At 41.4% G+C, this 27,478-nt stretch overlaps 1 protein-coding gene across 1 annotated transcript in view; it reads left to right on the top strand.

The window, feature by feature from the left end:
• Nucleotides 1-1,058: 1,058 nt before the first annotated feature.
• COL4A5 (collagen, type IV, alpha 5) overlaps nt 1,059-27,478 on the top strand; it is a gene marked incomplete at its 3' end in the record, with an annotated part of 40,174 nt that continues 13,754 nt past the window's right edge. The window contains exons 1-32 of the mRNA XM_010013360.1: nt 1,059-1,079; nt 2,921-3,010; nt 4,222-4,266; nt 4,998-5,042; nt 5,149-5,211; nt 5,964-6,017; nt 6,654-6,680; nt 7,460-7,540; nt 8,573-8,635; nt 9,183-9,218; nt 9,317-9,358; nt 9,467-9,559; nt 11,642-11,695; nt 11,804-11,860; nt 14,040-14,084; nt 14,178-14,231; nt 14,409-14,450; nt 14,915-15,047; nt 15,362-15,535; nt 16,120-16,203; nt 17,106-17,198; nt 17,764-17,834; nt 18,054-18,245; nt 18,658-18,826; nt 19,482-19,574; nt 19,660-19,764; nt 20,352-20,449; nt 20,703-20,853; nt 21,506-21,619; nt 25,137-25,304; nt 26,192-26,281; nt 27,081-27,230. Of these exons, the coding sequence (XP_010011662.1) occupies nt 1,059-1,079; nt 2,921-3,010; nt 4,222-4,266; nt 4,998-5,042; nt 5,149-5,211; nt 5,964-6,017; nt 6,654-6,680; nt 7,460-7,540; nt 8,573-8,635; nt 9,183-9,218; nt 9,317-9,358; nt 9,467-9,559; nt 11,642-11,695; nt 11,804-11,860; nt 14,040-14,084; nt 14,178-14,231; nt 14,409-14,450; nt 14,915-15,047; nt 15,362-15,535; nt 16,120-16,203; nt 17,106-17,198; nt 17,764-17,834; nt 18,054-18,245; nt 18,658-18,826; nt 19,482-19,574; nt 19,660-19,764; nt 20,352-20,449; nt 20,703-20,853; nt 21,506-21,619; nt 25,137-25,304; nt 26,192-26,281; nt 27,081-27,230 (2,797 nt within the window). The remainder of the gene's footprint in view (nt 1,080-2,920; nt 3,011-4,221; nt 4,267-4,997; nt 5,043-5,148; nt 5,212-5,963; nt 6,018-6,653; nt 6,681-7,459; nt 7,541-8,572; nt 8,636-9,182; nt 9,219-9,316; nt 9,359-9,466; nt 9,560-11,641; nt 11,696-11,803; nt 11,861-14,039; nt 14,085-14,177; nt 14,232-14,408; nt 14,451-14,914; nt 15,048-15,361; nt 15,536-16,119; nt 16,204-17,105; nt 17,199-17,763; nt 17,835-18,053; nt 18,246-18,657; nt 18,827-19,481; nt 19,575-19,659; nt 19,765-20,351; nt 20,450-20,702; nt 20,854-21,505; nt 21,620-25,136; nt 25,305-26,191; nt 26,282-27,080; nt 27,231-27,478) is intronic.

The raw sequence follows: 27,478 nt of genomic DNA, 5'->3' as shown, positions 1-27,478 counted from the left end.
TGAGAGAGTAGCAGGTTTGCTGCAGGACTTGTGACCCCCTGGGGGCCCCATGCTGGAGCAGCCTGTTCCTGAAGGACTACACCCCATGGGAGGGACCCACGCTGGAGCTTTTTGTGGAGGGCTGTGTCCTGTGGGAAGGACTCCACACTGGAGCAGGGGAAGAGTATGAGGAGGAAGGAGCAGCAGAGACAGTGTGCGATGAACTGACCACAAACCTTGTTCCCTGTCCCCCTGCACCATCTGGGGAGAGGAGGAAGAGAAGTTGGGGGTAAAGTTAACCCTGGGAAGCAGGGAGCAGTGGGAGAGAGGTGTGTTAAAATTTGGGGTTTATTTCTCATTACTCTGCTTTGACTTTTGATTGGCAATAAACTGATTTCCCTGAGTTGAGTCTGGTTTTCCTTTGATGGTAACTGGTGACTGATCTCCCTGTCACGCTATCAACCCTCAAGCTTTTCATTATATTTTGTGTCCAGCTGAAGAGGGGAGTGATAGAGTGGCTTGGTGGGAACCTGGTGTCTAGCCAGGGTCAACCCACCACAGTACAGCCTGGCACTTTGTGTGCAAAAGCCAGTCTGGACACTTGACTGTCAACCTAGCCCCAATTTATTATGCCATTTCAGCATTTCCACAGGGGACAAAAGATGTCTGGCCTTTATAAGAGAGCAGTATGTGACCTCCAGTACAAGAGGAGTATGTTTAGATTTAATTAATAGGAAGCCAACTTTAGCAGACCAGTTAATGAGCTGTCTATTTCTATCCAAGGAATCCTTCTGAGTCTCACTGTATAGGTATGACTAAGTACACTGCAACTGTACATCTGCCTGTTTCATAAGCAGTTATATGTACTGGTTGTTGTAACAGCTGCAGGAATTACCTATTTATGCAGTTGAAGAATGTACTGTAAGAGATATATATAGAGAGATATATATATGCAAAAAAGGTGCCTTAATTCTGGTATTTCCTAACTTTTCTTTACTAATTGAAACCTTAATATTTACTGATTTTTGTGAATCTATGACATATGAGGAATAAAATAAATACTTTGGGAATTTTCAGCTATGCATATTCTCAAACTGCAGGTAAGTGACATTGCTAACTCACACTGACAAGTTAAGAGGGCAGCATATGGTATTTGTTACACTACTGATGGGCTACCACGGCTCATCTTTGCATAAATGTTTAGCAAAATATGGTTGCTAATTGAGGGCTTATGATTTTAGGAGGTGACAGATAAAAGGAATAAGAATTCTTGCTTCTTTGCTGTCTTGTGTCTGTCTCACTAGATTTAGATTCAAAGTACTTTGGGCTGGAACCCTGTTTATGTTCTGTATTTGTATGGTGTTTAGCATACAGTGCACGGCCAGGATTTTAATTGCTTTTACATTATCATAGAATGGTTTGGGTTGGGAGGGACCTTAAAGCTCATCCAGTTCCAACCCCCCTACCATGGGCAGTGACACCTTCCACTAGACCATGTAGCTTGAAGCCCTGTCCAGACTAGCCTTGAACCCTGCCAGGGATGGGGTAGCCCCTCTGTCAGTTTAAAGCCATTCCCCCTTGTCCTGTCCCTACATGCCCTTGCCAAAAGCCCTCGCAGCATCTCAATGGCCTCCTCTGGACTTGCTCCACCAGGTCCATATCCTTCTTATGCTGGGGGCCCCAGAACTGTGCACAGCACTCCAGCTGGGGTCTTGCCAGAACAGATTAGAGGGGGACAATCCCCTCTCTCAACCTGCTGGCCATGCTGCTGGTGATGCAGCCCAGGAATGGGCTTCCAGGCTGCAAGTGCACACTGCCGTGTCACATTGAGCTTCTTGTCAAACAACGCACCCAAGTCCTTTTCCTCAGGGCTGCTCTCAGTCCAGTCTCTGCCCAGCCTATATTTGTACTTGGGATTGCCCCCATCCAGGTGTAGGACCTTGCACTTCGCCTTGTTGAACTTCATGAGGTTTGCACTGGCCCATGTCTCGAGCTTGTCAAAGCCCCCCTGGATGGCATCCCTTCCCTCCAGTGTGTTGACTGCACCAAGTTTGGTACCATCAGCAGACTTGCTGAGGTCAATCCTACTGTCTGTGTCACCAACAAAGACGCTGAGCAGTGCCAGTCGCTATACCAACCCCTGAGACACCACTCAACGCTGATCTCCACTTAGACAGTGACCTGTTGACTGTAACTTTGAGTGCAAGCATCCAGCTAATTCCTTACCCACCATGTGGTCCATCTATCACATCCATGTCTCTAAATTAGAGAGGCAAGGATGTTGTGCAGGACAGTGACAACTGCTTTGCACAAGTCCAGGTCGATGGTGTCAGTTGCTCTTCCTTTAACCACCAGTGCTGTAACCCCATTATGGAAGGCCACCACATGTATCGGGCACAATTTGCCCTTAGTAAAGCTATGTTGGCTGTCACCCATCACCTCCTTATTTTCCATATGCCTCAGCATAGTTTCCAGGAGGATCTGCTCCATGATCTTGCAACTGTGAAGTAATAAATGGCGATCATAGTATAGCAGCAATTTACACCCTTCTGAGAGCTTTTATAGATAATTGCAGCAGAGGTGAAATTTCAGGGGAGACTTGTTAAAATAAAGCTGTATTTTTATAGGAATGGGGAGAGTTCTATGTGTTTAAGCAGCATGGGAGAAACAGATGGTTGAATTATTGTGGTAAATAGATGGCTTAAATAATGGATAAACATTCTATGAAACCTGTGTAACTGGTCCAATTAAAGTCAATGTATGTGTATGTTCAGGAGTTTCTGTAGCTAAGCAGGCGAAATGTTTAAGGACAGTGTTGGGGTTTTTGGCTGTATGATGATTTCCTACAGAAAACCAGAAAGATAATGTCTTTTCTGACTATTTCAATTGTAACTTGTGCTTTTGTCCTGTTACACCTCTACCATTCTTATTCTTTTTGTAGGGTGAAAGGGGATTCCCAGGCTTGGAAGGACAGCCAGGTTTGCCTGGTTTTCCAGGACCAGAAGGACCACCTGGTCCAAGAGGCGCAAAGGTAAGTCCCAATTCACTTGAATAGCATGAAAATACTAGGCGGTGTTAGCTTGCTTGTAGTGCTTATCCTAAATCATTCCAGAACTCCTGATCACCATTGATTTAACCGTTAAAATCTTCAGATGTTGGAGTATGATACAGTTTTTTTTGCTTTATTGGTTTCAATAGTCAACCAGAGGGCGAAGATTGCTTTCAGTTTCCTATTCTTTACATAAATGTGCTTGCAAACACTACACGTGCCCTTGCATCCTTTCAATAGGCACTGCAGGTTGAGGTGAAAAACAGGTTTGGCCAGGTTCTGTAATGCAGTTTTATTAGTCCCTGGCACAGTGCACTCCATCACTTGGCTTACTGATAAGAGCAGTGTTGGGCTGTCAGTTGCCCGCAGGGGTCCCACCACATGGGTGAAGTGATATTCCTGGGCTGGCTTTGGAGAGGCAATGCAAATGAAAGCCCCACCGAACCAGTGCACACACAGCTGAGGAATGCTCCCTGCTTTCCCTGCAGGGCTTCAGTTTGTTACTGAATTGCATCATTGCGCTCAGGTGGTATAATGTAGCATTAAAATGTTCTTCTTGTATTTATGTTTAATATACACAAGATTATCCAGGATCTGCCATTTCTTTTGCAAATGCTCACAGTATAAACTAGGAGAAGTGCACCAAAAAGGAGCAAAGCAAAAATAGGTAGGTGACAAGAAAAAAATGGAAGTCTATCCTGAAAGAAAAGATTAATTGGATGTAACAGGAGCAAAACAGAGGAGTCTTGGACTAGAAACTTTGATTATATTTTTATTGCCTAAATGCCTTTTCTTCTCGAGACTTTGATACAAAGTTCTGCGTTATCATAATACAACATAATAGCACAGTATCAGTTACGTTTATTCCTGTATATCCTGTTTTGACCACAAGAGGTCACTGTAGGATATTTGACAGAAGCACTTGACAGGTACCTGCTTACGAGCAATCTTAAATTGCTTTGATTTTTTTCAAACACGTTTCCATGGTCATGGTTTGTCAGCTGCAAGAGATACTTTTAAATTCAAATAAAATAACTCTGAACCTTTTTACTTAAGAAAGAAATAATTTAACTTTAGTGCGCTTACTATAAACATGTAGAAGAAATTTTGTGCTTACGGTTGAATTTGATAGAAAGGCAGGCTGCAAACTTGAGTGTGTGTTCTTGGTTTGTTGTTGTTGGTTTTTCTTTTAGGGTGATGATGGACTTCCAGGGCCTGTTGGACCCAAAGGAATCAGAGTAAGTATCGGTGCAGTTTTAGGGTGATATATTGGAATTATGGATGAAGATTGCCATGCATTGAGTGGCTCCTCACAGAAGTGGTGATTCATTGGGGGTGAAAATTAACTTCAATCTGAAGAGTAATGGTTCTACTAGATAGAAGAGATTGTATTACTTTTTACAGGTAATATAAGGCTGCATGCAATCTTACCTATTGCTTGTATTACTTTGATGAACTTATAGGGAGGAGTAGCCCCAATACTTATTTGACCTGTTTTGCTATACAGGACATAAGTGCCGGTAACTTTGCTTCTATTTATTCTGAAGTAGACACAGTGTATGTAGGATCAATACAGGAAAGGTCAATTTGTCTGCAAATTCTTTAGGTTTCATGCCTTTGCTTTTTCTTTTTGTCAGAACCCTCAGCTGGTGACAGTTAATGCACCTCTGACTTCATTAGGACACACCGTTTTCCACACTATTGAGTGTTCATTTATTTTCTCTATATATCTACATACTACTACTTTAGTTGTTCTGCATTTTCTTCTCTGTTTTTGTGGATGTGTCCCTGAAAGAAGGGTTAGAACCTTGATGGCTGTCCAGCACGACATTCTTTTTTTACATGTGATTCAGATGTTTCTGTTTACTTAGATAATAAGCAGGTTACATTTAGTAAAACCTTGGTAAATCCTTTTTCACATCTGTTAGTACCATACTCTTTAAAACACATACGGTTAATTTCCTTCTAGGGACCGCCAGGACTTCCAGGATTTCCAGGAACACCAGGACTTCCTGTGAGTAGAAATGGGCTGTATAGATATGAATCTGTTCCCTTTTGTCTTTCAGGCCCAGAAGAGCATCCTACAAGCTAACTCTTCTTTTCTCTTTCCCACTTTAAAGGGATTACCAGGACAAGATGGGCCACCAGGACCTCAGGGTATTCCAGGATGCAATGGAACAAAGGTTGGAATCCCTTTAAAATTCTTAACAGTGCAAGAATAAGATGATAAAGAGCTGTTGTTCTGGCTGTAGCCAGTAGGTTTCATTTATTATGTGCAGCAGTACTTGCTGTTACTGACCAGTGCAGGTAATTCCAAGATGATTCAGACTTGCACACGTATCTGAGACAAGAGGTTGTGTTCTGCTAATTAAAGCACAAGTTTTCCCAGAAATTGGCAGCACCAAGACACAATATTTATACTATGCAGTCAGTGTAGTTGAATTCTTTGCTCTAATCCTTAATTTTATAGCTAACAATTGAGAGTAGTGTCTGATAACTAGATCATACACGGCGTCTCATCTTTGTAGTAGACTCTCGCTACCAAGGAAAACTTACCTAATAGTGGCACTTTAATTATTAATTTTTAATAACAATGCATTGAAAATACTGATTCAATATGCTTGTTGGAAGGAGTCACTTTCATCCTAATATGTTACTTAGCTTCATGTTATGCTTATCTTCTATAGCGCTTTTTGTGGGTTTCATCTCTGTAGTACTTTGCCTGGAAGTATGTGGAAATACCTGAATGTGGGAAGTTCTGTTTCAGTCAGCTGTGTGATTTAACAAACTGTTTATCCTATAGCTTGTTGTAATACAATTTGTTACTCTGGAGTCATAAGCTAACAATGAAACTGAGCTTTTCAGTCAGAATTGGGTTATCTGTTTTTGTTATGTATTGGTTTGGTGTTGGCTAAATGTTTTTTTCATCCCTAAGGGAGAACGTGGATTCCCAGGCAGTCCAGGTTTTCCTGGTTTACAAGGGCCTCCTGTAAGTAAAATATTTCCCAATCAGCTGTATAATATCAGCCTCTTTTTGCAGTTGTTCTTTTAATAAATAAGAAGACTCCTTTTTTTTATGGTTAATCAGCATATTTTAGATGTCCAATAAAAGTGAGCTTTTCTGCTGCATGCTGTGGTAAAGCTTATAAAAAGCCTTTTGAGTTCTCACATGCTGAGATGCTTTGCCACCTGCAGAAAATACAAATATATGCATATGTGTACAGAGAAGTAAGATCTTGATACTCTCATCCGGTACATCTAAAGAGTCTTACTGGTGATTAATGGGGCAGAAAAAAAGAGACACTGTAGGGTGTTTTCATTATAAAACAGGGACGTACAGCAAAATGACTGTCAGAACCAAAGTACGAACAGAAAGAAATGTAGTGGACAGGATGGATAATAGGAGGTAATTAAGAAACAAATTGCTAAGAAATGGAAACGTGGTCCTTTTAATGCTCTAACTTTTTCCACTTGATTCTCAAGATCATAAAATTTTATCCTGTTTTGTGTCTTTTTTTTTAGACTCCTGTATTAAATGCTTGCCTCAGGGTGTAGATCTGATTAGTGGCTTGCAAATATCATACCTATTGATCTTTCTTTTCTTTTTTGTTTCTTTTAAACAAAGGGACCCCCTGGTCTGCCAGGTATGAAGGTAAGTGTTCTGTTCTCACACAATGAAGTACGAACCGGGCTCGGGTGTGCGGTATGATCTGGCATAGGTAACCTGCTTGCTTCCATGCAAGACCATGTGCATCCACTGGAATCTGGAGTGACATTTTGCAGTGTTTCTAGGCCACCCCAGTGCAACTAACTGGAAATTCTGCAGTAGCTTTACTCAGTTTCGGTCAGAAGTAGCAGAGTGTTTTCTGAAGCTGGTTTCCTTGGCAGTGTGATGGACAGTGTCTGTTGTGAGGCATCAAGTTATCAAAAAGCTTATCAGAACATATACTTTTAAACCAAAGACATTGCCCAAAATCAATAAGAAACTGTGCTTCAACATAGAACATGGAGCACAACTACCATAACAGCATACTCATAATTTGTCTCCTGAGGTGGGACATTGGAAGCAGCTGAATGAACCTTTTTGCTTTGGTCTCCTATCCACTGCTTTCACATGGGGACAGAATGTCTTTTTCTTTTGTGAAGCGTTTGTATTTCAATCCCTTAATCTTTTGGAATTTACATCAATGCTGATATATTTGTACATACAGAAAGAGAGCTTTTAATAGTTGGTACTTTAGCCATTTAAAGAATCCTCTCCTAAAAAAAAGCTATTCTTGGAGAACGTATTACTTACGTTAAAGAGTACTTGTGAGGTTGTAGCATAACTCTTGAGTCTCTCAGAGTCCTAAGAGCCACTATGTGTTCTTTAGAGTCAGAATGGTGATGAAGAAATGTGCTATCAGTTAAAATCATCTCTTTCTCTCCTAGGGTGAAGCAGGTGAAATAATTACCTCCTTGCTGCCAGGACAGAAGGGCGACCCAGGATTTCCAGGTCTTCCAGGGATACCTGTAAGTTATGTAAAGTACTATTATGCTGTGCTCTGCCAGGAAGATAACATGAGAAGTATTTGCATTACAGGACAATTGGAACATTTGGTGCTAGGAGATCCATACATTTATGTGGAGAACCAGGGCTCACATTTAACATACCTCTAGTTTATGGCTTCAGGGAAAGTGAGTGTTTCCGTATTGCTCCTCATAGGGTGACCCACAGAGGTCCCAGAAAGGTCCCCTGGTCAGGAAAGCGGTATCCAGCAGACAGCAGTACTCACAGTTACTGACTCACTTCTCTGTTTCCCCTGCCTGTTTCCCCTTCCTAGACATTGTATCAGTACTGGAGTTCCCTTCCCTTTTTCACCCTGAAGTAAAGTAAGTAACATCTGCCTTTCTGGGCTGCAGCCGCTATTTTGGATGGTGGGAAAAGGGTGATGTCTCAGCTGTTCTCCTTATGCCGCATCTCCTGAACAGTGTTTCTGTTCTCCCAGCAGTCTTCTGTGAAAACAGCTAGTGACTCCAGGCCCTGTGCTTCCCACTGAGCCATTCACTGCTGTAGTGGCAGAACAAGGGGAGCAGGCCTATCAGCCTGGACTGGATAGAAGCCAGAGACTCCCATTTCCTGGTACAGAGAGGCAAGCCCCAGGCCATTCTGACCAGACTGAGCCTATTAGCATTTCTGTTCCTCTGATCTGTGCTTCCCTATTGTCTGTTTCTGGCTGGGAGGAATCACAAATACAAAGTGTTTTGTTGTTCTCTCTCAGTGCATGAAGAGAAAGAAAGCACAAAAGTAGTTCAAAACAAACAAAAAAGCATTCCTTTATCCAAGCCAGAGAGATGTATTGATGAGAGCAGAACACTCCTAACATGATGTACCCTCCTTTAGGCCTTTCCACAAGGACAGGTTGGTGGGTTGGTGGTCAGCTACTTTGATTTGAAGTTTATGTGGTACCAGCTGTGGGTTTTTTCTGACCTTGAACGTCTCATTGTTTGGTTTTTGTTCATAGAAAGGTGCCTCTCTCATATCCTCTTCCCCTTTCTCAACAGGGCCCACCCGGTGCCATGGGAATACCAGGTCCACTTGGCCCTCCCGGGCCCCCAGGTTTGACGGTAAGTTTCTTTAACTTGTTACTCATAAAGTGTTAAATGGGGCAGTTACTTCTTTGTTTAGTGTTCCCAGAGGCAGATTGGTAAAGTGCAGAGATCTTGGTAATCAAGACTTGGTATGAAGACAACAGGAACCAAGCATTCAGTTCACCCTGGAGCTGCTGCTGTGCGCATTTAAATGTGACACATTTGAAACAGCCTCTTCCCAGACCTCTTCTTGCTTTAAGTCAGGCTGAATCTTTGTGCAGTCTGCTTGTGAGAAACCTGAGGGGCAAGATTCAGCTTATTTTAGACCAGGATGATTCTTTTCTTAATGTTTAATACCTCACTATTTAATTTTGTCTCTCACTTAAAGGAAGAACTAGTTTCTTGTATATTTGTGAAGTTGAATAGCGTGAGGAAGAGCAATCAGAGGAAGGCAAGGTGCCTTGTCAACATGGCTATAATGCCCAGGAGTCAAAGTAGCCATATCAGTTTTGTTGGGTTTTGCCACATAGGGGCATTATAAAGTGTTTGGAAGTGACTTTTTTTGCTGTTCCTTTTTTAACAGGGACCCCCTGGTCCACCAGGGCTGCCAGGACCAAAGGTATTTTCTTTCCCCCATTGATGGTGGTGTTGGGATGTTTTGTTTTTCTTTCTGTTCATTTGTAACTTTTAAGGGCTGATGAGTTATACTTTTTGCAGGGTAATATGGGTTTGAATTTCCAAGGACCCAAAGGTGAAAAAGTGAGTAGGTGATCATGATGAGATTTTTGCTTATTCCTTTCAAAATACTTACGCGTGCCACTTTGGCTTGTCTTGCCTGTAACCAACTGCCATCTTCTTGCACATCAGGGTGAACAAGGTCTTCAGGGACCTCCAGGGCCACCAGGGCAAATTGGAGAACAGAAGAGACCAAATGACATTGAGTTTCAGAAAGGAGATCAGGTGAGTGGGAAACTGTATCCATCTGCAATGAGCCTGTGATCAAGCTGCAGCCTCTGTTACTTTGCATTATATATACTAATACCCTGCTTACTGCAAAGGTTGTTATTTTTCTCAAAAGTACTGCATATTTCAGGCCTGAGTACCTTTCCTTTAATAGAAGGCGTGCCAGCCACATTATCTCAGTTACTTCCCTTAGTAAAATAACTATTCTTAAGAAACTCTTTTAAAGGAAGTTCATAGTAACAGCAAAAGCAGTTAAAATACTCTCATTCCTTGGAACACCCAGACTGCAATTTTCAAAGCTGTCTGGGGATTCATATTGCCAGTAATTAACCAGCTGCGTCATCCATTGTGAAGAAGCCTGTCAAAAATTTTAACTTAATTCCTTTTTTTCTTCTATTTTATTTTTTCTCTCCTTTTTTTTTTTGTCATTAGTGATGCCCCAAGATCTTTCTTCCGTGTGGTCTGAATAAAATGCTTCCCCTGTTTCTGGCCTCTCAAAAATATACATTAGGCCAACAGTAAGCTTAAACTCTTGGTTTGATTTGTATGGATCCTTCCTCACCCATAAATGCCAAAAAGTCATCAGGAAACTTGCCATTTTTTTAAGTTACTACATTTTTTCCTTTTTTTCTTTACTGGGGAACATTTCACAGTACCATCTGGTTCTGGGTGCCAGTCACAGAGTCTGAGCAGCACCAGCAGGATCATTTCTGTGGTATTCTCAAATACCACCCCGAATAATAGAAGAGTTAAGGGTGGTGAGTGATCAGTTATTTTGCAAATGTCACTGCAGTAACTGAGCTTTAAACTTTAAACTGATAGTTTCCTCCATCTGTATTTGGATCAGTTTCTTCCTTTCCACCTTTTCATCTTGGGTAGCATGTCAGAGAAGAAAGGTTTGGTACTACTGTCTAGCAGTGTTTGATTTTAGGACAAGTCTGCCCTTCATCTTGATCAAACCATTTGTTACTCTTCTTTTCAGAAGAACATTAGGCACCACTAAGGCATTACCTAGAGGTATCCACTGATGTGCATTTGCAATGCACAGTCATCTTAGAAAGGTCTCTGGTTTTTGTCTCTGTTTTACTGGATGGTAGGACAGAAGGTGAAGAGCAGCATTGTGTGTCTTTATAGTTCTAAGAAAACACAAGGTGACGTTTTGACCACACTGTAGTAGAAGCAAAAATTCATCTGACTTTATTAGGGTCAGAGTAATTTTCCTCTGTCATCAGGGGTCTCTGAAAGACTAATTATACCAGCATTGAGTTAAATAAATGTACAAAACAAAAGCATTCTAACTACATTCCTTTTAAAGCACTAAGACTTACTGAGTGTAAGTGCATTGTCTTTGACCAACATTAACAATGACTTCAAAGCTTATATATTTGGTTTTATTTCAACCAAGCTTGTGCTCAGTAGTACACAATCAGTGAAATACTTCAGCATTACACTTACAATTTTGTGAAATACACACAAAGTTCTGGTGTGTATCTCTGCCTGTGATCTCTGACTGAGAATCAAGTATAAGTCTGGGAGGCCTCCAAGAAAATAACAGAAACTCTACACAGAAACCTTTTGTGGATTCAATAATCTGCAGCTTTTCTTTAGGTTAATGGTGAAGAGATTTCAGAACTTGCACAAAGGTGTAACAAGACAAAACAGAAACCATAACTTTTTAACACTTTTCAGACAAACACACTATCGATCCTGGTGCTCTCACAACTTCAGCAATTACCACTGATCTAATGACTGTTGTTGTTGTAATTTTAGCAGGATCTGGCATTTGTTCTGCTTTCTTTCCTGGTTTGGGGTTTTTTTTCCCTTCTTTTTATGACTGTATAGCAGCTGCAGGCCACCAAACCAGGGCATGCAGGAGACAGTTGTATCTTAGTAGAGTGAATCATCTAAATAAACAGGATGAGCAGTTAAAAAATTTATAGATGCACTTGAAGTTCCACACAAAGAAAGAATAAATGTGATCTTTTACTGACCATAGTTCTTGGGAATTAAAGAAATTGCCTGAGCTACTAGGGAGTGATGGAGGCTTTAATCCTATTTTTCTTTGCCCATGCTTGACAGGGTATTCCAGGTGATCCAGGCCCACCAGGACTTCCTGGGCCACAAGGTCCTCCTGTGAGTAGCCCTCTTTTAGTTCTTTTTTTCATTGCATCTGTATCAGAACTGTAAATTCTTTCTGCACTGGCTTATGGGCTCAGTTTAAGATGACCTTTGTGTGTCCAGGGTCTTCCCGGTGGCGTAAAAGGTGAAAAAGGTGAGCAAGGAGAACCAGGCAAAAGAGTAAGTAGTCTGTTTAACCAAACATTTATCTTTCCAATCAGTGTTATCTTTGAGAATTAAGCAAATGTTGAATTCAGGTGGGGCCCATCAGCCTCTGGGTAAGAGACTTTTTTCTTCCATAACCTGGCAAAATAGTGGATGGTACATCTGGTTTGTGGAAGTGCTTCCAGCTATGGATCTCTCAGTACTTTCTGGTAGAATCATCTACTTGTAGATCTTAGTTTTGAGGGCAAGATAAAATGATCTAAATTATGTTACATGTGGAAACCTTCAAAGTTGTTGGGCTGCTTGACTGAGGCAGCAGGTTTTTGTTTCCATAGAGAGAGAGGGTTTTCTTTCATTTTGCTATGTACTGGCTTGTCAAGCAGCATGAGATTGGTATGTATTTAAGCTGGTCTATGTAAATTCATCCTCAGTGGGTTTACTCATGAGGTGAGTCAGAAAACCAAGTCTCTGAACGCTGCATGAAGACCAAAAATCCATTTGTCACTCCCCAAGAAACTACTTCAGTTTATGTGCTGCCTGGGGAGGGCACGAGTCCAGATAGCATGAGTCACTTTGTTCCTGTCCAGACTCAAATTCGTCCTGGAATTGAAATTTACTTGGATACCACAGCTCAGAAATACTAAGGAAAATCATAGAAGTGCTAAGAAATGGGATGAAAATGACATGGCCAGACCAGCAAAGACAAGACAAGCTGCTACCAGCTCGAAGCATTCTGTATTTTCACTATCACAGCTACTGAACCCATAGTTTCATCAACATAATGGACCTCTTTGAAAACCAAGACACAAGTGTGGCTCAGGTTAATTCAACAATATATAAACATTGTTTAGAAATCTACTGTTAGCAGTAGGTTTTCAAAATAACATAGGAAATAAATACAATGGAAGCAAATGTTTGGTAATCCAGGTAAAATACTCTTAGTTGCTGAGATTTAGAGGAGGACTTCGATGTGCCTTCCCTAAGGAGCATAACAAATGAGGCAGACTGACAAAGCCAAAATTCTCATTGTATTTTGAGTGGGCTTGAATTGCATTTTCCAAGTTGCTCCTCCCTGCAAAAGTAAATGGGAATTACAGAAATCTGCAGAGATCTGAAAGGATAAAGGTCCTGATGGCAGATGCCTTTTGCCAAAAGCTTGTTTACCAACATTTTTGGGTTTATTGCTCTGAATTTGGGCATGTTGCATACTTCAAATGAATTTTTGCAATTATGTTACTTCTGAGCTGCCTGTTTGGGCTCCATATGATTCCGTGGGACTCAAACCCATTTCAGATACACTCATAAAAATATCAGTATATGTAATCAAACAGTTCTGCAACCTCACAGGAGGTCTTAAAACTTAATTTTTGAGAATCAGAACTCATCACGAAGAAAAAAGAATTCACAAATCACATTATACTCTAATACACAGTATCTGTCAGGTCTTATTATCAACTTCCCAAAGACTGAGAGCTGATCTTGGCACTGTGGTGAAACTTGGCCACCTATTCCAGTGACGTTCCAGCAGGTGTCCCTCGTACATAGAGCTTCTGTAACAATAGAGTTCTATTGCCCAGTGAATGATCTGTAATAAAGTGGAACTTGCACTAGTTTTGTTGCAGCAATGACAAGTCTGTCCTTGAATATATGGGTTTTAGAAGCATTTTAGGAAGAATATATGGTTTTTAGAAGTCAATTCTTTGAGTGGAGTTGCACTTTGTATTTTTGTTGATACTATTCTTTAGAAAACTGCATTTGGTTTAAAGGAGAGTTAAAATTTAAGCACATAAATGTTTATATTTTATTTAACCAGTCACATTATACCAATTTCCTAATTGAATATAATGTTCTGGTGTTTAGGGAGTTAGGATCTGTTTTACAAATAAAGGATTTCTCTATTGTTAAAATAAAGGGGGTTATTAAGCACAATGAATCAGCAATAGTTAACTGAAGATCATTTCGTGCTGTACTCACACAACATTTCTTTGAGGCTTGCCATGGTTTTGTGTTCTGGTTTTCGAAATGAAAACCTCAGTTTAAATAACTCCATTGATGTCTTTGACGTGTTTGTCACAAGGACTGCATTCTAGAGGAAGTCTGCCTTATTGAAAAGTGGGAAATAAGTAACACAATTTCCATAAGAATTCTTCACCACTGAAACATTTTATTTCAATGAGTGTTTATGTCTTTGAAGGGGAAGCCTGGCAAAGATGGAGAACCTGGTCAGCCTGGTAGGGATGTGAGTAACTTGTACATTTCTAATTTGACTCCTTATAAGCTTTTCTTCTGATATGGAGAAGACTTGAGTGTGATTCTCTCTCTTTTCTTGAAGGGTTTACCTGGTGGGCCTGGAATAAATGGTGCTCCAGGAAGAGACGGTGAAAAGGTATGCCAGGTTTTTTGTCACTGCTCTGGTAGCTTGAAAATCTGTCATCAGAGTTCAGCTCTGGCTGAGTAGTAATTGCATTGCCTATGCTATTACACCCACTGTTGAGGAATACTCGCAATAATTTCCTTTTGTATTAATGCACAGTATAAAAAATGCTCTTAATTTCTTTGGTAGGGTGAAAAAGGTGATATTGGTCCCCCTGGTCCTCCTGGAATTGTAAGTTGCTGATCCTTTCTTTTCTATTTGCATTTGATTGATAGTGTTGTTTCATCACAGTTCTTGGGTGACTGTGGGTCCTATCTCTGGGTATAACAATAACAGACCCAGGAAAGATTTCATATGTTCACTAATAGAAATGATTCCTTCTTTCAAGATAGACTCTGTGCCCTAGGATTTGCTAGGTTACAAGCACAAGGCTAGATGATAACCTCAGACCAGCAGAAATTGAGTCAGCTTCACTGAAGCCTGTTATAACCATGTTGGCTTGGCAGTAAAAGTTCTTCCTATTGGGGAGTGCTCTTTACTGGAATTTTACCTGGTAATTCAGTGGAGCGGGAAAAGCATCCTGTCATTGGTATGAGGTTCAAAGTATGTTGAACTTTTCCTCCCTCACATCTCTTTACCATTCCAGTGACACTTTCCATGACAAGTCGTTTCACATGAACATGAAAAATTTACAGGTCATTTCAAGACCAGGCATTGATGCAGCAGTGGGACCAAAAGGTAGCAAAGGATTGCCAGGACTTCCAGGAGCCAAAGGGGAGCGTGGATTCTCTGGTAGGCCAGGGCCACCTGGCTTGCCAGGTTCTCCAGGTAGGAGGGCAAACATTAAAATAAGTTGTATGCTCAAACGTCTGAACGTATATTTAGTTTCACAGTCTTTTCACACTCTTTTGGATGCATGGCCTGAGCAGAAACTGATGGCAGGATTATTTAGAGCAACCTATGAGCTTCAAGAGTGGTCCTAAACTTACAGGATCACAAAGTTATGAGAAATTCTAAACATTTGTTACCCCTGCTGTGGTGAGCAGAGGATGTTAATCATCCAGACTGTCAAACAGATACTAACTTAATGGTCTTAGGGGTAATTTAACCCATATCACTTACCTATGTTCTTTTCATCTTAGGGATCACTACTGTTGGACCTCCTGGCCCACCTGGCTTACCTGGAGAGAGAGGACAGAAGGGAGATCCAGGTTTACCTGGTGTTTCTATTCCTGGGCAGCCAGGACCTGATGGACCACGAGGACCCCCAGGACCACCAGGTCCCCCAGGGCCACCTGCACCATCTGTTCCTACTGGTAAGTAACGAGCACATAGATAGCAAGTGAAAGAGACTGGAGAGTCAAAAGAGTAACTTTTCACAGATTTCCAGTTTCGTTTTGTAAATATTCTCATCTGTAGACCACAAAAAACTTTGGATGAAGCTCCTTTTTGGTATAAGGGAAGTAGGGAATGGGAGATGGAATATGAGAACTGTGGTGGGGAAGGGTTAACATGGTTCAGGGGGGAATTTAGTGTCTAGATGGCATTGGCATCTTGAGTCCCCTCACTGATATTTCATACACATACTTTTATGATACGAGACTGAACAGCAGAATGTGGTGTACAGATGGAAGTCTGTAGGCTGTGGGAAGCAGTGGGAGGCAGTTGAGGTTGTGAAGGAGAACTGGTGATTGTTTCCTTTTGAGTTTGGATTACGTTGGTGGGTTTTCATTAGCAGTCCTCTGTCTGAATTGCCAAAGTGTTTGGTCTGTGATTGTGTGGGTATATTAGAATATTCACACAAATACTAGGAAGTGCATTTTTGTACTGAATACATGTATTCAGTGCTGCTGTCAGTCTGTAACAAATTGATCATTAAACCTCTCCTGATTCTCCTTAGGTGAAGGGATATGTGAGCAGGGGCCACCAGGTCCTCCAGGAATTCCAGGACAACAAGGCTTTACAGGGGAGCGAGGCCAAAAAGGTGCAGTGTCCATGGCTATTTTGTTTTTTCTCTTTTTGTTAAAGCTTGCGTTAAATAAGGATAAACAGTGGTCTCTTCCCAGTAGGGTTCAGTGCAGATATTTTCTGCTTCTGAGTAAGAAATATGGGGTTTTGGGAGTGTAGAGTAGTCCCTCATCTAGTGTTAAAGCACAGAAATCTCCAAGTGACTGAGGGTACAAGCAATGCCTAGCATGGGTCGTGATTAAAGTAAAATGGAACTTCAGATTTGAGTACCTCCCAGGAGAGAGCAACTAAGTGCTTTGTAGCAGCAGTTTCCAACTCTACGTGAATAAGTTTTATACTTAATGAATAAATTTGACACTTTTTATGGAAAGCAACATTGAAATTATAAATGCAAGATTCCTAATTTGAGTTGGTCGATCTACAATGTGTTTGTTTGGTAATCAAAAGAAAGATATCTTTAACGTGTATCCTTGTTTCCAAAAAGACAACCTTGCAATGAGGATGCTGATATGGGTAAGTGAGAATTTTTTCGTAGCTCAACCATGGACATCCTACATGACTTTGGCCATCTCATTTTATTTTGTACTCCTTTCAAACAGAAGCCTTTTTTCTCATGGAGATTGTAAGGATTAGTTAGTTAACCTAAACTAACTGCTTGAATATCACATTGTCAAGTGTCAGAAGAGTCTGTATGTGAAGCAAATTCCTCAGCTTCTTGAAACCATTGTTTTTTTCTGTCCTTTTTATTTTTTCTTACGAAATGTTCAGCCTGTTGTCAGATCAGTGAAACATTCCCAGTATTCATTTTGCTCTCTGAATTTAATTAAAGTTTGGGACTTTGATACATGTTTTAGAATTCTTTTAATGTTTTCTGAGATCTGGTTCTCAAGTGTGTTTTTTCTGTGCAAATCTTTTTAGGTGATCAGGGAGACACGTGCTTCAATTGCATAGGAACTGGAATAACTGGGCCTCCTGGGGAGAGAGGGCCACCAGGACCTCCAGGTAGTCCAGGTAAAGCTATAGTCTTCACTGTTTTGCTTAATATATTCCATAAAGTCACTTTCATATCTGAGTATCTGTGTATAATGTGATGTGTACAAATTCAGATGCAGATGCCAGCTGCAGTATATACTTGGTGCTTGTTGTATTTCGCGCAGTTGGGGAGTGTAACGGAGAGATGGTTGGATACATGCAAAACAATCACTCCTTTTCTGAAAATCTAGGCTTTCAAAAAAGATTCTCTGATCAAAGACAGACTTGCAAACATTTTGAGTATTGAAGGTTTATGGTTTGCTATAGATTTAACTGAAAGACAGAAATTAACATCTACTACTTGCTATTCCTGAAATGATCGAGGAGCTGGAGCTTTTTGCAAGTGTGACATTTTTTGACATTACTGATTTAACTTAGAGTTGCAAATTTGGTTCTCAAATAACATCAAGCTCCCCCAAACAAGCAGATTAAACCTTGCCTGGTTTTAGAACAACTTAGCTGTTATCTTATGCAAACAGCATGCTTGATATTTACAGCTTCTACAGTTTTATCTTTTTCTTTTATGTTTTTGTGCTTTACTCAGGTTCTCCTGGTTTTCCTGGACCAAAAGGTGAAAAGGGGCTTCCTGGATTAACTGGCCTTGTAGGGCCACCAGTAAGTGGTGGTGTTGTGTTCTGGTCTCACTTGTCTTCCATATTTTGTAGATCTGTGCATAGTAGATAAGAATTGGTGTCTAATACTCTTTTTTGTCTATAACTAGCTTGAATGCATAATTCTTGTGCCAAACTCAAAGAGGGGGTGAAAGAAAAACTGGAAAAACTAAAATGCTTATTTTTCTTTTCTTTTTTCCTTTTTTTTAAACTTCCTCCTCAGGGATTCCCAGGGTCTCCAGGTGCTCCTGGGAGACCTGGTCCTAAAGGAGACCCAGGGGATGTCTTGACTTCTCCAAGAATGAAAGGTGACAAAGGAGAACCCGGCTTCCCAGGACCTCCAGGTCTTCCTGGCATAGATGGCACTCCTGGGCGAGATGGACTGCCAGGCCTACCTGGCCCTAAAGGGGAACCTGTGAGTTCCAGTTAATGCTAGTTTTGATTGCACAGATGTGTTGGGAAGTCCTGGATGCATTTGACATAGTGTAGATAAGAGGACCGGCAAATGTGACGAAGACAGAGTAATGATATACAGAGGTACTCCCTCGATCTGTCAATGCCTCTAAAAATAAACTGAGACTTCTCTCAGATAGTGTCAGATGGTCCCTTCTACCACTGTCTGTATTTCACCTATGTAGCATGAAGAATTAAGTAGCCAGGTTTAAACCTTATCTCTGTCATTTTAGTAAGATGTAGGCAGCTAATGGCCTTGGGAACTAGAAGGATGGAAACTGCCAAAGAGTTTCAAAACAGAAGCAGTGAAACACTTCACTCCTTTGCTGGTAAATACATGTTCCTCTTTCCCATCCTGCTCTTCCTTTTTTCAGGGCAGTGTTGCGTTCAAAGGAGAAATGGGTATTCCAGGTGATCCAGGAATACCAGGTCTACCTGGAGACAAAGGATTTCCTGGACCTCCTGGTTTTGGTCCACAAGGTTTACCTGGTGAAAAGGGCATCCAAGGTGTATCAGGCCGTCCAGGGCCTCCTGGAGTTCCTGGTGAGTTGGTCTCTGTGTACTATTGAACAGAAGCTGTAAAATCAAGTTTTGTCCTCTTGCTCCAGATAGTTCTCAGAACATAATGCTGCTTTTAAGCTTTTCCCAAAGGTGGTGTAAGATCTGGAACTTAGAAGCTCCTTTACTGAGGGTCATCACAAAATCACGAAGTGAGCAGAATTTGTGCTATGTTAGTACAAGGCACATGACTCACCCTTGTGCTTCTCCTTCTTGATTGACTACAGTGGAAATGCACTGTAACTACCATCTGGCTTATGCTTAATAATACTGCAACTACAACAGATTTTTAAAACAAGGGTTTGCTTTGAACAAGTTTGGTTTTGTTACTTTCTTGTCAGCTACACAGATCCTGATGAAGTTGTGCTGGTGTCAGCTATGGAAAATACTATTCACATGACAGTACCTAGGAGGAAACTAATAGAAGTAACATTTCAAGACAACTGTCTTAACATTAAATAGTGCTTCTAAGCCTGTAAGTGCTGTATGGGGCTCAGGGGTAGATAGCCTGTTGGGTAGAGTGTTGCTGATGTTCAAGTTCTTTGTAAGCTTAGGATGGGGCTAGCGTCTTTTTCTGCCCAAAGAAAAACAGACAAGAAACTTCTCCTCAGTGATACATATTGCTTCTTTTTGGTGTTAGGTCCAAAAGGTGACCCTGGCCAGACTATTACAGAACCAGGAGTACCTGGCCCCCCTGGTCCTCCAGGAAGAAATGGTGACCCAGGGCTTCCAGGTAAAGCACCAACTAGATATCCAGGGAGTTCAAAGAGGTTTTTATTCTGATTCTTGATAACTATGTTAGTTTCTTCTTTTTACAGGAGATCCTGGTCAGCCAGGTCAGCGTGGCTTAGCGGGCATCCCAGGTGCAAAAGGAGAGCCAGGTATTCCTGGCATTGGCCTTCCAGGTCCACCAGGCCCAAAAGGTATGTTTACACCCATGTTGCTGTTTGCACTGGCTGGAAGAGGGGACACAGGGGCATGTGCCTCTTTACTTTTTCCTAGGGAGTTGATTTCTGTTTCTAGAATCCTTTAAAAAATGTTTGGCTTTGATTTATAAATCTTTATAATAGTTCCAGAAATATGAGAGAAAAGCCTGCTGTGCTATTATTTCTCTATTCACTGTATTGCTCCTTCACACTTACACTTTTCAGTAAACCAAGGACACAAAAGAAAATGGGTAAAACTTTGGGATGCGATGAATGTTTGAGCTTGGCTCAATAAATGATCTCCAAATGCTGTCTCAAGATGTTAATGGTTCTGATGTGAACTGTTTGTAATTTCTATTAAAGCACACACCATTGGAAGTGCTCCCCTCTGTATACCCAAAAGTTATCTCAGCCAAACATACCCCTCAAGTATGCTTGAGTTAGCACAGAACCTCTTTTCAGCTATTGCTTTTCATGGGCCTAAGCATTTCTGGAAGAGTTGTTCTGATGCTCTCTGATGTCCTCTCCTCTGCTGCCCTCTGATGTCCTCTCCTCTGCTGCCCTAACCTCCATGTCATACGTAGGTTTCCCAGGGACTCCAGGCCCCCCTGGAGCTCCAGGAACTCCAGGTCGCCCTGGCCTAGATGGACCTCCTGGACCACCTGGTTTCCCAGGACAGAAGGTCTGTGATTGCTTGTTTCATATAAAACTTCACTTTCTTAGAGGTTCTTTGTGTCAGTAGGAAGCTGGTGGGGAGGATTTCACCTCTTGTTGTCAGGTTCTCATGGGGGGGAAGTCACATTCTCTACTTGAGGCTTAAGTAAGGGTAATAGAAATGGAACTCTAAGATAGCGGGCATTTTTTCTTTGATTTTAATATTTTAGGAGAGACTAAAATTAGAAAACCCCTTTTAAAAAGATTTTTATTTGTTTCAGGGGGATCGTGGATTTGGACTTCCAGGACCACCTGGACCCCCAGGACCACCAGGCACAAAAGGAGTTCAAGGACATAAAGGTGATCCTGGCTTCCCAGGAAACCCTGGTCTCCCAGGACGGGCCGGTTTTGATGGAACTCCAGGGCCCAAAGGTATGGAGAAGTCTTCCCATTTTCTGTTTCCTGTTGAAGTTTAAAAAATGTAGAGGTGCTGGGGGTCATATGGCAGGTAAATAGCAGTAGTGATGACCTTAGAGCAATTACTACAGGATCCATATTTCCAAATCAGACATACCTGTGTAAATGGAAGCTTGTGTTCTCAAAAGACAAGCAAGCAAGGGAGTAAATACCAGTCTGTGGGTCAGTATCTGCAAGTCTGGATTCTGAAGAACAAAGCATGTTAACGTGGGGGTAAAACCTTTTCAGTAGAATAATTGTCATTTAGATGCACTGTGCTTCTGCGTGCAGAGGGTTAGCAGTTCATGAGCTCCTGCTGCTAATCATTGTCTGTATCCAGTTGTGGAGCATGCCTGCTTTGCTGGAGAGCATCTGTTGAGTTTGATGGGGGTTACGATGCAATCACATGTCTCTGTGTAGCCTTGAAATGTAAACTGCATGCATTCCACACAGAGTGAGGACAAATCTCTGGCTTTCAGAACTAGCCTCTGAAGTGTTTTTTCCTGTGTCAGATCCATATTTGTTTGCATGCAAGGATGAGATTTCAAGTACAATATGCAGGCACTCTGCAGCTGAAAGCAAGTATTTCTGGACTGAGTTCACTAACTAAAAAAGAGTGTTCTTTTAGGTGACCCCGGACCAAGCGGACCACCAGGACTCCCAGGCCCACCAGGCATCCCTGGCATTGGTGGTCAAGGCCCACCTGGATCTCCAGGACCTCCAGGTCCTGTTGGCCCCCCAGGTAAAACTCACGTGACTTGTACCCTTATATTATTTCTGGCATATACCAAGCAGCTACACAGGACACTGAAGGTCCCACTGAACAGGCAGGCAAGGAAAGATAAGAGACTTGACATCTATTAGCTTGGCTGTTTTGCCAGTCAGGTGGACATAATCTGGTGCATCATGTTTTTTACTGAAATCAGAAATAGAATTGCATTCAGCCCTGGAATTTGCACAACTTAGAGAGGTTTTAAGGATGAAAGAGCCCACTTTGGAGAAGACTTGGAGCCTCGGCAGAAACTCTTGTGCACAGACAGGGACAAAAATCTCTGTGGAAGAGTTTATTGCAATATTCTTGAGGACAAGACAAAGGGAAGCACAATGTCAGTGCAGAGGCTTTGGGGATACAGAAGAGGGGGAAAGCTGTCTTTAGCTGCCTGTACTGTGCAGCCATTACTTTGCTTTCAAATAGGAAGATGGTTCTTTAATTCCAAAGCAGTTTTCTAGCTTTCCAAACTGTATTCCCAATTCATTGGGTGAGAGGTATTTTTAAGAACTTTTTTACATTATTATCTATTCTAGTTTGGGGGAAAAAAGCAGACAAACTCAATCTCTTATACAGTGCTATTTGTCCTCCCTCTGCTTACATGGTAACTGCAAAATGAAGGGCAGAATTCAGGTTTTCCCTGAAGTGGGTAGATACTCTTTTTTTCCCCCCAAATGGAAGCTGAACCACAGTTTAACTCAGTGTGGAAAGCAAGAAAGCACGAGTATTCCAAACTAGCTGGTTCATTATTCTGTAGAGGAGAAAATGTTCTCCAAGCAGTGACATGATTCTGCTTTAACAAAAGCCTGTCAGAAAGAGTTGTACACATTCTTTTTGTCATAAGCACATCTGGAAAAGAGCTTTAGAATTCTTCTTACAGAAACCTCTGAGTTCTGGGGTTACTGATTCCCTTTTTTCTGCAAAACCAACAAGTTTTAGGAGTCCTGCTAAGTTTAAAGTAGATTGACAAAATAGAATCTAAGATAGTGATAATTAGAACATGTCTCTGAAGGAAATTTGTCTTTTGTCTGGAATACGGGTGACTGATGAAGGTGGTTTGTTCCATCTCTGTGTGCAAAGGGTACATGTATGTGCATGCACATCATTCTTTTCACAAGGTTTGTTTAGGGAAATTCCTTTTGCCCCTCATTCAGTGGATGGGCTTGCTGTGCACCAACTCCTGATGCTAGAGACATGTGGCAGTCACCACAGTGGGAACATTTTCTGTGGACTTAGCATGCCTGCTGCTGAAACACTTCAAACCCCATCTGGTTCCCACCATGCCTGTATGACTGTTTATGCTGCATGTTTGTGAGCCACACTTTTTGAATGTGTTTGTATGCCAGCACCAGGATTGACATTGTTCACAATCACAACGCAAGCAGAAAAATTCATGGCCAGCTCTAAGACAATGGGTCACAGATTGGTTGATCAGATTCAGTTCTTTATGAACAGTGAGCTGAGATTCAGCAAAGTGCTTAACATGAGAGTGGTCAAGCTCTAGAGTAAGTAGGCTGAGAAGTTTGAATTCTACTCACATACATAAAGTGTAGGTCATGTTTAAGCAGATTCTTCACAAGTTTCCCAGTGGGGAAAGGAAGGTGCATTTGCTGCACGAGCAAGCCTTGAATGTGTCCAGAATTAAGAGCTAGGGATAGAAGGGTCTGGACAACTCACACTGGAGTTCCTTGAGCAAGCAGGTGGGTCCACTGCCTGATTTACTGTGCCCACTATACTGTCCTTGAACCTATGGTTGCACTTGAGGCTGGGGTGAAACAGAAGGCAACACCTGTGCGTGTTTGGGGTGAGAGGGTGGTTTGCATTGGTGTGGGTTTGAATGTTTCATCCAATGCATGTTCTTTTGTTTTCCTGTAACATCTCTTCTGGTTTTAGCCAGAATTGGATTTAATGTGATCACTGATTCATCCTGAAAATACCAATTTTGACAAGTGCACAGTTATTACTTGAGTTGGTGGATTTGAAATGCTTGTATTTTCACTGCTCTTGTCTGTGCTGACTAATCATTGTGGCTACTAACAGCATGGTGACTCTGGAATCTAGTGCATCGCTAAAGGTCCTACTTGAGAAGTCCTTGTCACTTCCCTTGGCATTGCTGCTTCTGTTTTGTGCAGAATGCCTGCATTCCCATCTCCCATTCCTTGTTTGTTTTACTGGGCTGTTTTGATTCTGATCCTTTGTGCAGCTGTAGGGTAGCATATCTGGCACCCTGCTTTTCAGGTTTCTTGGAAAATTCTTGGAAGGATTTCCCTGTTCCGAATTTCCTTTCTCTGCACCACCATTTCTTCAAATAGTTTGCAATAATTCAGCATTCTTCTATTTTTGAAAAGCACCAAATTCCTTTGGAATCGATTGTGTTGTCTGTATTGTTCTAATTATGATATGGTTACATTTTTGAGAACCAGAAATTCAATTAGAATTCAGTTTTGTGTAAGAAACAGTTCAGAAAAAGCTTGTTCCCAGTTCCAAAGAGAATAGTAGACAAGGAGAGAGGGAAGATAATTCTACTTTTTCAAATGTACCATCAAATATCTCACTGAGTTTCTTGTTTCTGCGTACAGTGGTGGCCGCGCTTTGACAAAGACCTCCAAGTTTCCTTGCAGTCTGTTTTCTCTTGACTGTGTTGGTGTTGTTCTTTGTACTTAGATCTGTTTTCAGGAACTTTAGGGTAGATTTTTTGCTTTGTTCTAATCTGTATGTGCTTTATTTTGTTTCCTAACTTAACGACTATTACAACTCCTTACCGCTACCTGTCTCAACTTCCTGATGAGCTCTAACTCGTTGGCTTTTGAACCTCAGGTTCCCCAGGTATTGTGGTTTCTTTACCAAAGCCTTTTCTTGACTTATTTAAGAGTGATCCTTTTTTATCAGCTACATTTCCAGAATGAGCATTTTCACTGACACAGTGCACTGAAGGGAAACAAGCTGTCTGCTTGCTGCATCAGTGCCTCAAGCTCAGTATCATCAGCGTTAAACAATCTTAAGCATATTTTGAGAGTTCATATTTTTCATTCAGGGCAATGTAATGCAATGCAGGATTTTACCATCCTTCAAAAATACACAGCTGATGTTATCTTAAAATGTAATAAAATGGACTTACTGATGGAAATATAATTGTAAGAATCTCAATACTGAATGATAAAATACAAACCAGCCTCATCAATCATGGCTTTTTGGTGTATTAATCAAACTTAACATGTTGATGAAGAGAGATGTTGTTTTCCTTTTGAGTTTTTTTTTTAATTGCATTTGCTACATCTTTTAGGAACAGTTTTTTCAGGAGAATGTGGCCTTAATACCTGCAAACATTAACAATTAAATGGCTTTAGAAGAATTGCAGGGTTTTCATGACTGTTAGGAATGGACCACAGATAAAATTTATCTATTCCTACAGTACCATGCCCAGAGACACACAGATCTCAGCTTTGCCTTACCTCCTGCTAAAATGTTGTGTCTTAACAACACTCTCTAGGGTTGCAGGGCGTTCCAGGTGAGAAAGGGGATCCAGGCCCTCCAGGCTTCGACGTTCCTGGTCCTCCAGGTGACCAGGGAGCCCCAGGATATCCAGGACCCCCTGGTCTCCCAGGGCCTCAGGGTTCACCCGGACCACCTGGCCGGGATGGAATACCTGGATTTCCAGGTAAGTTTACATTTACCTGTGGACAAAGACCGAACTGTAGTTACAGGTGGATGCTCTTTATGCTTGGCCATGCCAGCTTAATGAGCTTTAATGTTTATCCTATCCATTTAAAGTTGGATGCAGGTAACCAATACAGCTCATACTTGAAAAAACAGTTGTAACAGAATCTGTTGCGTTAAAATCCTGTCACCTCTTCACCCTTCCCTGTAACTTGATTCAAATGTTTTCTACATTATCCTGTTTCACAGTTTTTCAATCATGACTTTGATGGATCATCATTATTGTGACACTTTCCTAATTTATTTTTTTCTTTTTTTCTTAGTCCCTGCTACAGTTTCTAAATAGAATTTGTTTAAATGAAGTGATTGCAAATGTTCTCAAATGGATTCACCACAGTTTTAAATACTAATTCCCTTATTCTGTGTGTTAGACTGTTCAGTTAAGATAGTCTTGTTTCACCCTCTGGCAGAAAAATATCAAAAGTGGATTTTAAGAATCTTTGGATAGAGGGGGCAGTACAGAGACTCTACAAGCAGTATACACCTAAGTGTCTTCTTAGCCTTCAATAAATTCAAGTTTGCTTTCAAACAAGTATTTAGGTTTCAAAGTAGGGAACTAAACTTACTGGTGGCATAAATGTGCTTTCTACCATAAAGAACAGCACACTGCAAATTCCACTTTACTGTGGAAAATATCCCACAATTTTCAAGCATCATTTTATCTGCCTTAGATCTATACAAGAACTGAGTGCTTGCAATTCCCTTAGAACAGGCTTTGTATGCATGTGTTGCTTAATAAACACCATAGAGATGCAGGGAAGTAAAAGTTAGATACTGATAGGTGTTGAGTTTTTATTCAGAATGACAATGGTGATTCAATGCATTTAGGTGCCAAAGGGGAGATGGGTGTCATGGGAGCCCCTGGTCCTCCAGGGCCTCCAGGAACTCCTGGAAGAAGTGGCCTGCCTGGCTTGAAAGGTAATGCTTGTTTTATCTGCCCCTGCAGAAAATGCAGACCACTGTTTTCCATGCCCTGTGTGGGAAGGGGCTTTGTAATACTAACATCGAGACCTTCATTACTGGGACCTGTCTCAGTTATCTTTGTTTGACCGTGCTGATATTCAGAATTGCTTTGCAGTTCTAAGCCATAACATTCAGTCGCTCTTGTTCTAATTAATGTCATGAATTGTTAGGTAATTTAAAACATTACCTTTGCATTGATGGTGTTAAAGTAGGGCAATATTTCTGAAGCATGTTGTAAACATGCTTTAAGCAGTAGAAAGAAGAAAATCAGTAGCTTTGGGTTCTGGAGTCATCCAGAATCAGCTCCATAAGAACCACAGAGAAACTAGTCGATCTACATTTTCCCAACTTGCTTGTTGAGATGAATTTTGAAAGAGTTTGATAGAAATAAAACTCACTCATCTCCTCAGAACAAGGAGGCTGTGAATCCAAAGCTGCTGTAGCTGTTGCAACTCCTCTGTGCTAGTGGTACAGTGTGGTGGAGTGCTTGGGAGCTCTCTCGGTGTGGGTCATATAGACAACTGCTTCTGAGCTGGGTTGGCCAGACACAGAATCCCCATGCAGTCCACTCACCCGGCTTTGTTCCAAGGCTTAAGATGCTCTGGAGACCCTTGAATAAACTCACTGGTCATTTAGTGAATTCCAACTGCATGAATAAATCCTGAACTCCCAATGTAAGAAAAAGCATTACAAATGTATTGGCCTCCCTTAAGGATTGTATTCTTTTCCCCTTCGTTGTCTGTACCTACTGTAGGCAATAGTGGATTACCTGGTCCCCCAGGGTCTCCTGGACCAGCAGGACAGAAAGGCATCAAAGGTGAAGCAGGCCTGCCAGGTCCACCTGGAAAAGTTGATCCAAAACAGCTAGGAGCAAAAGGAGAAAAAGGCGAGCCAGGTGTTCCAGGTACAGGACTTTGCATGTGGGTCTGGGGAGGTGGTTTGTCTCTACAGATAAGAGTGACCTGTAACTGAATGCATTACAGTTCATGCTTTCTTAAAGAAAAATCAGGCTCAGAATATAGAAGTGGCTTAAGTTTCTTATTTTAGGCTTTGTTTTAAGTGGTTCTATGACCAAATTACTCTGTGTGGTTAGTTTGCAATGCCCTTGCTCATAACCTATTACTTTTACTTGGCATATGGCAATAGTGTAGT

The sequence above is a fragment of the Nestor notabilis genome, unplaced genomic scaffold (genome assembly GCF_000696875.1).
Source record: "Nestor notabilis isolate BGI_N333 unplaced genomic scaffold, ASM69687v1 scaffold10704, whole genome shotgun sequence".
Taxonomy (NCBI): domain Eukaryota; kingdom Metazoa; phylum Chordata; class Aves; order Psittaciformes; family Psittacidae; genus Nestor; species Nestor notabilis.
This window is presented reverse-complemented; position numbering and strand designations above follow the sequence as displayed.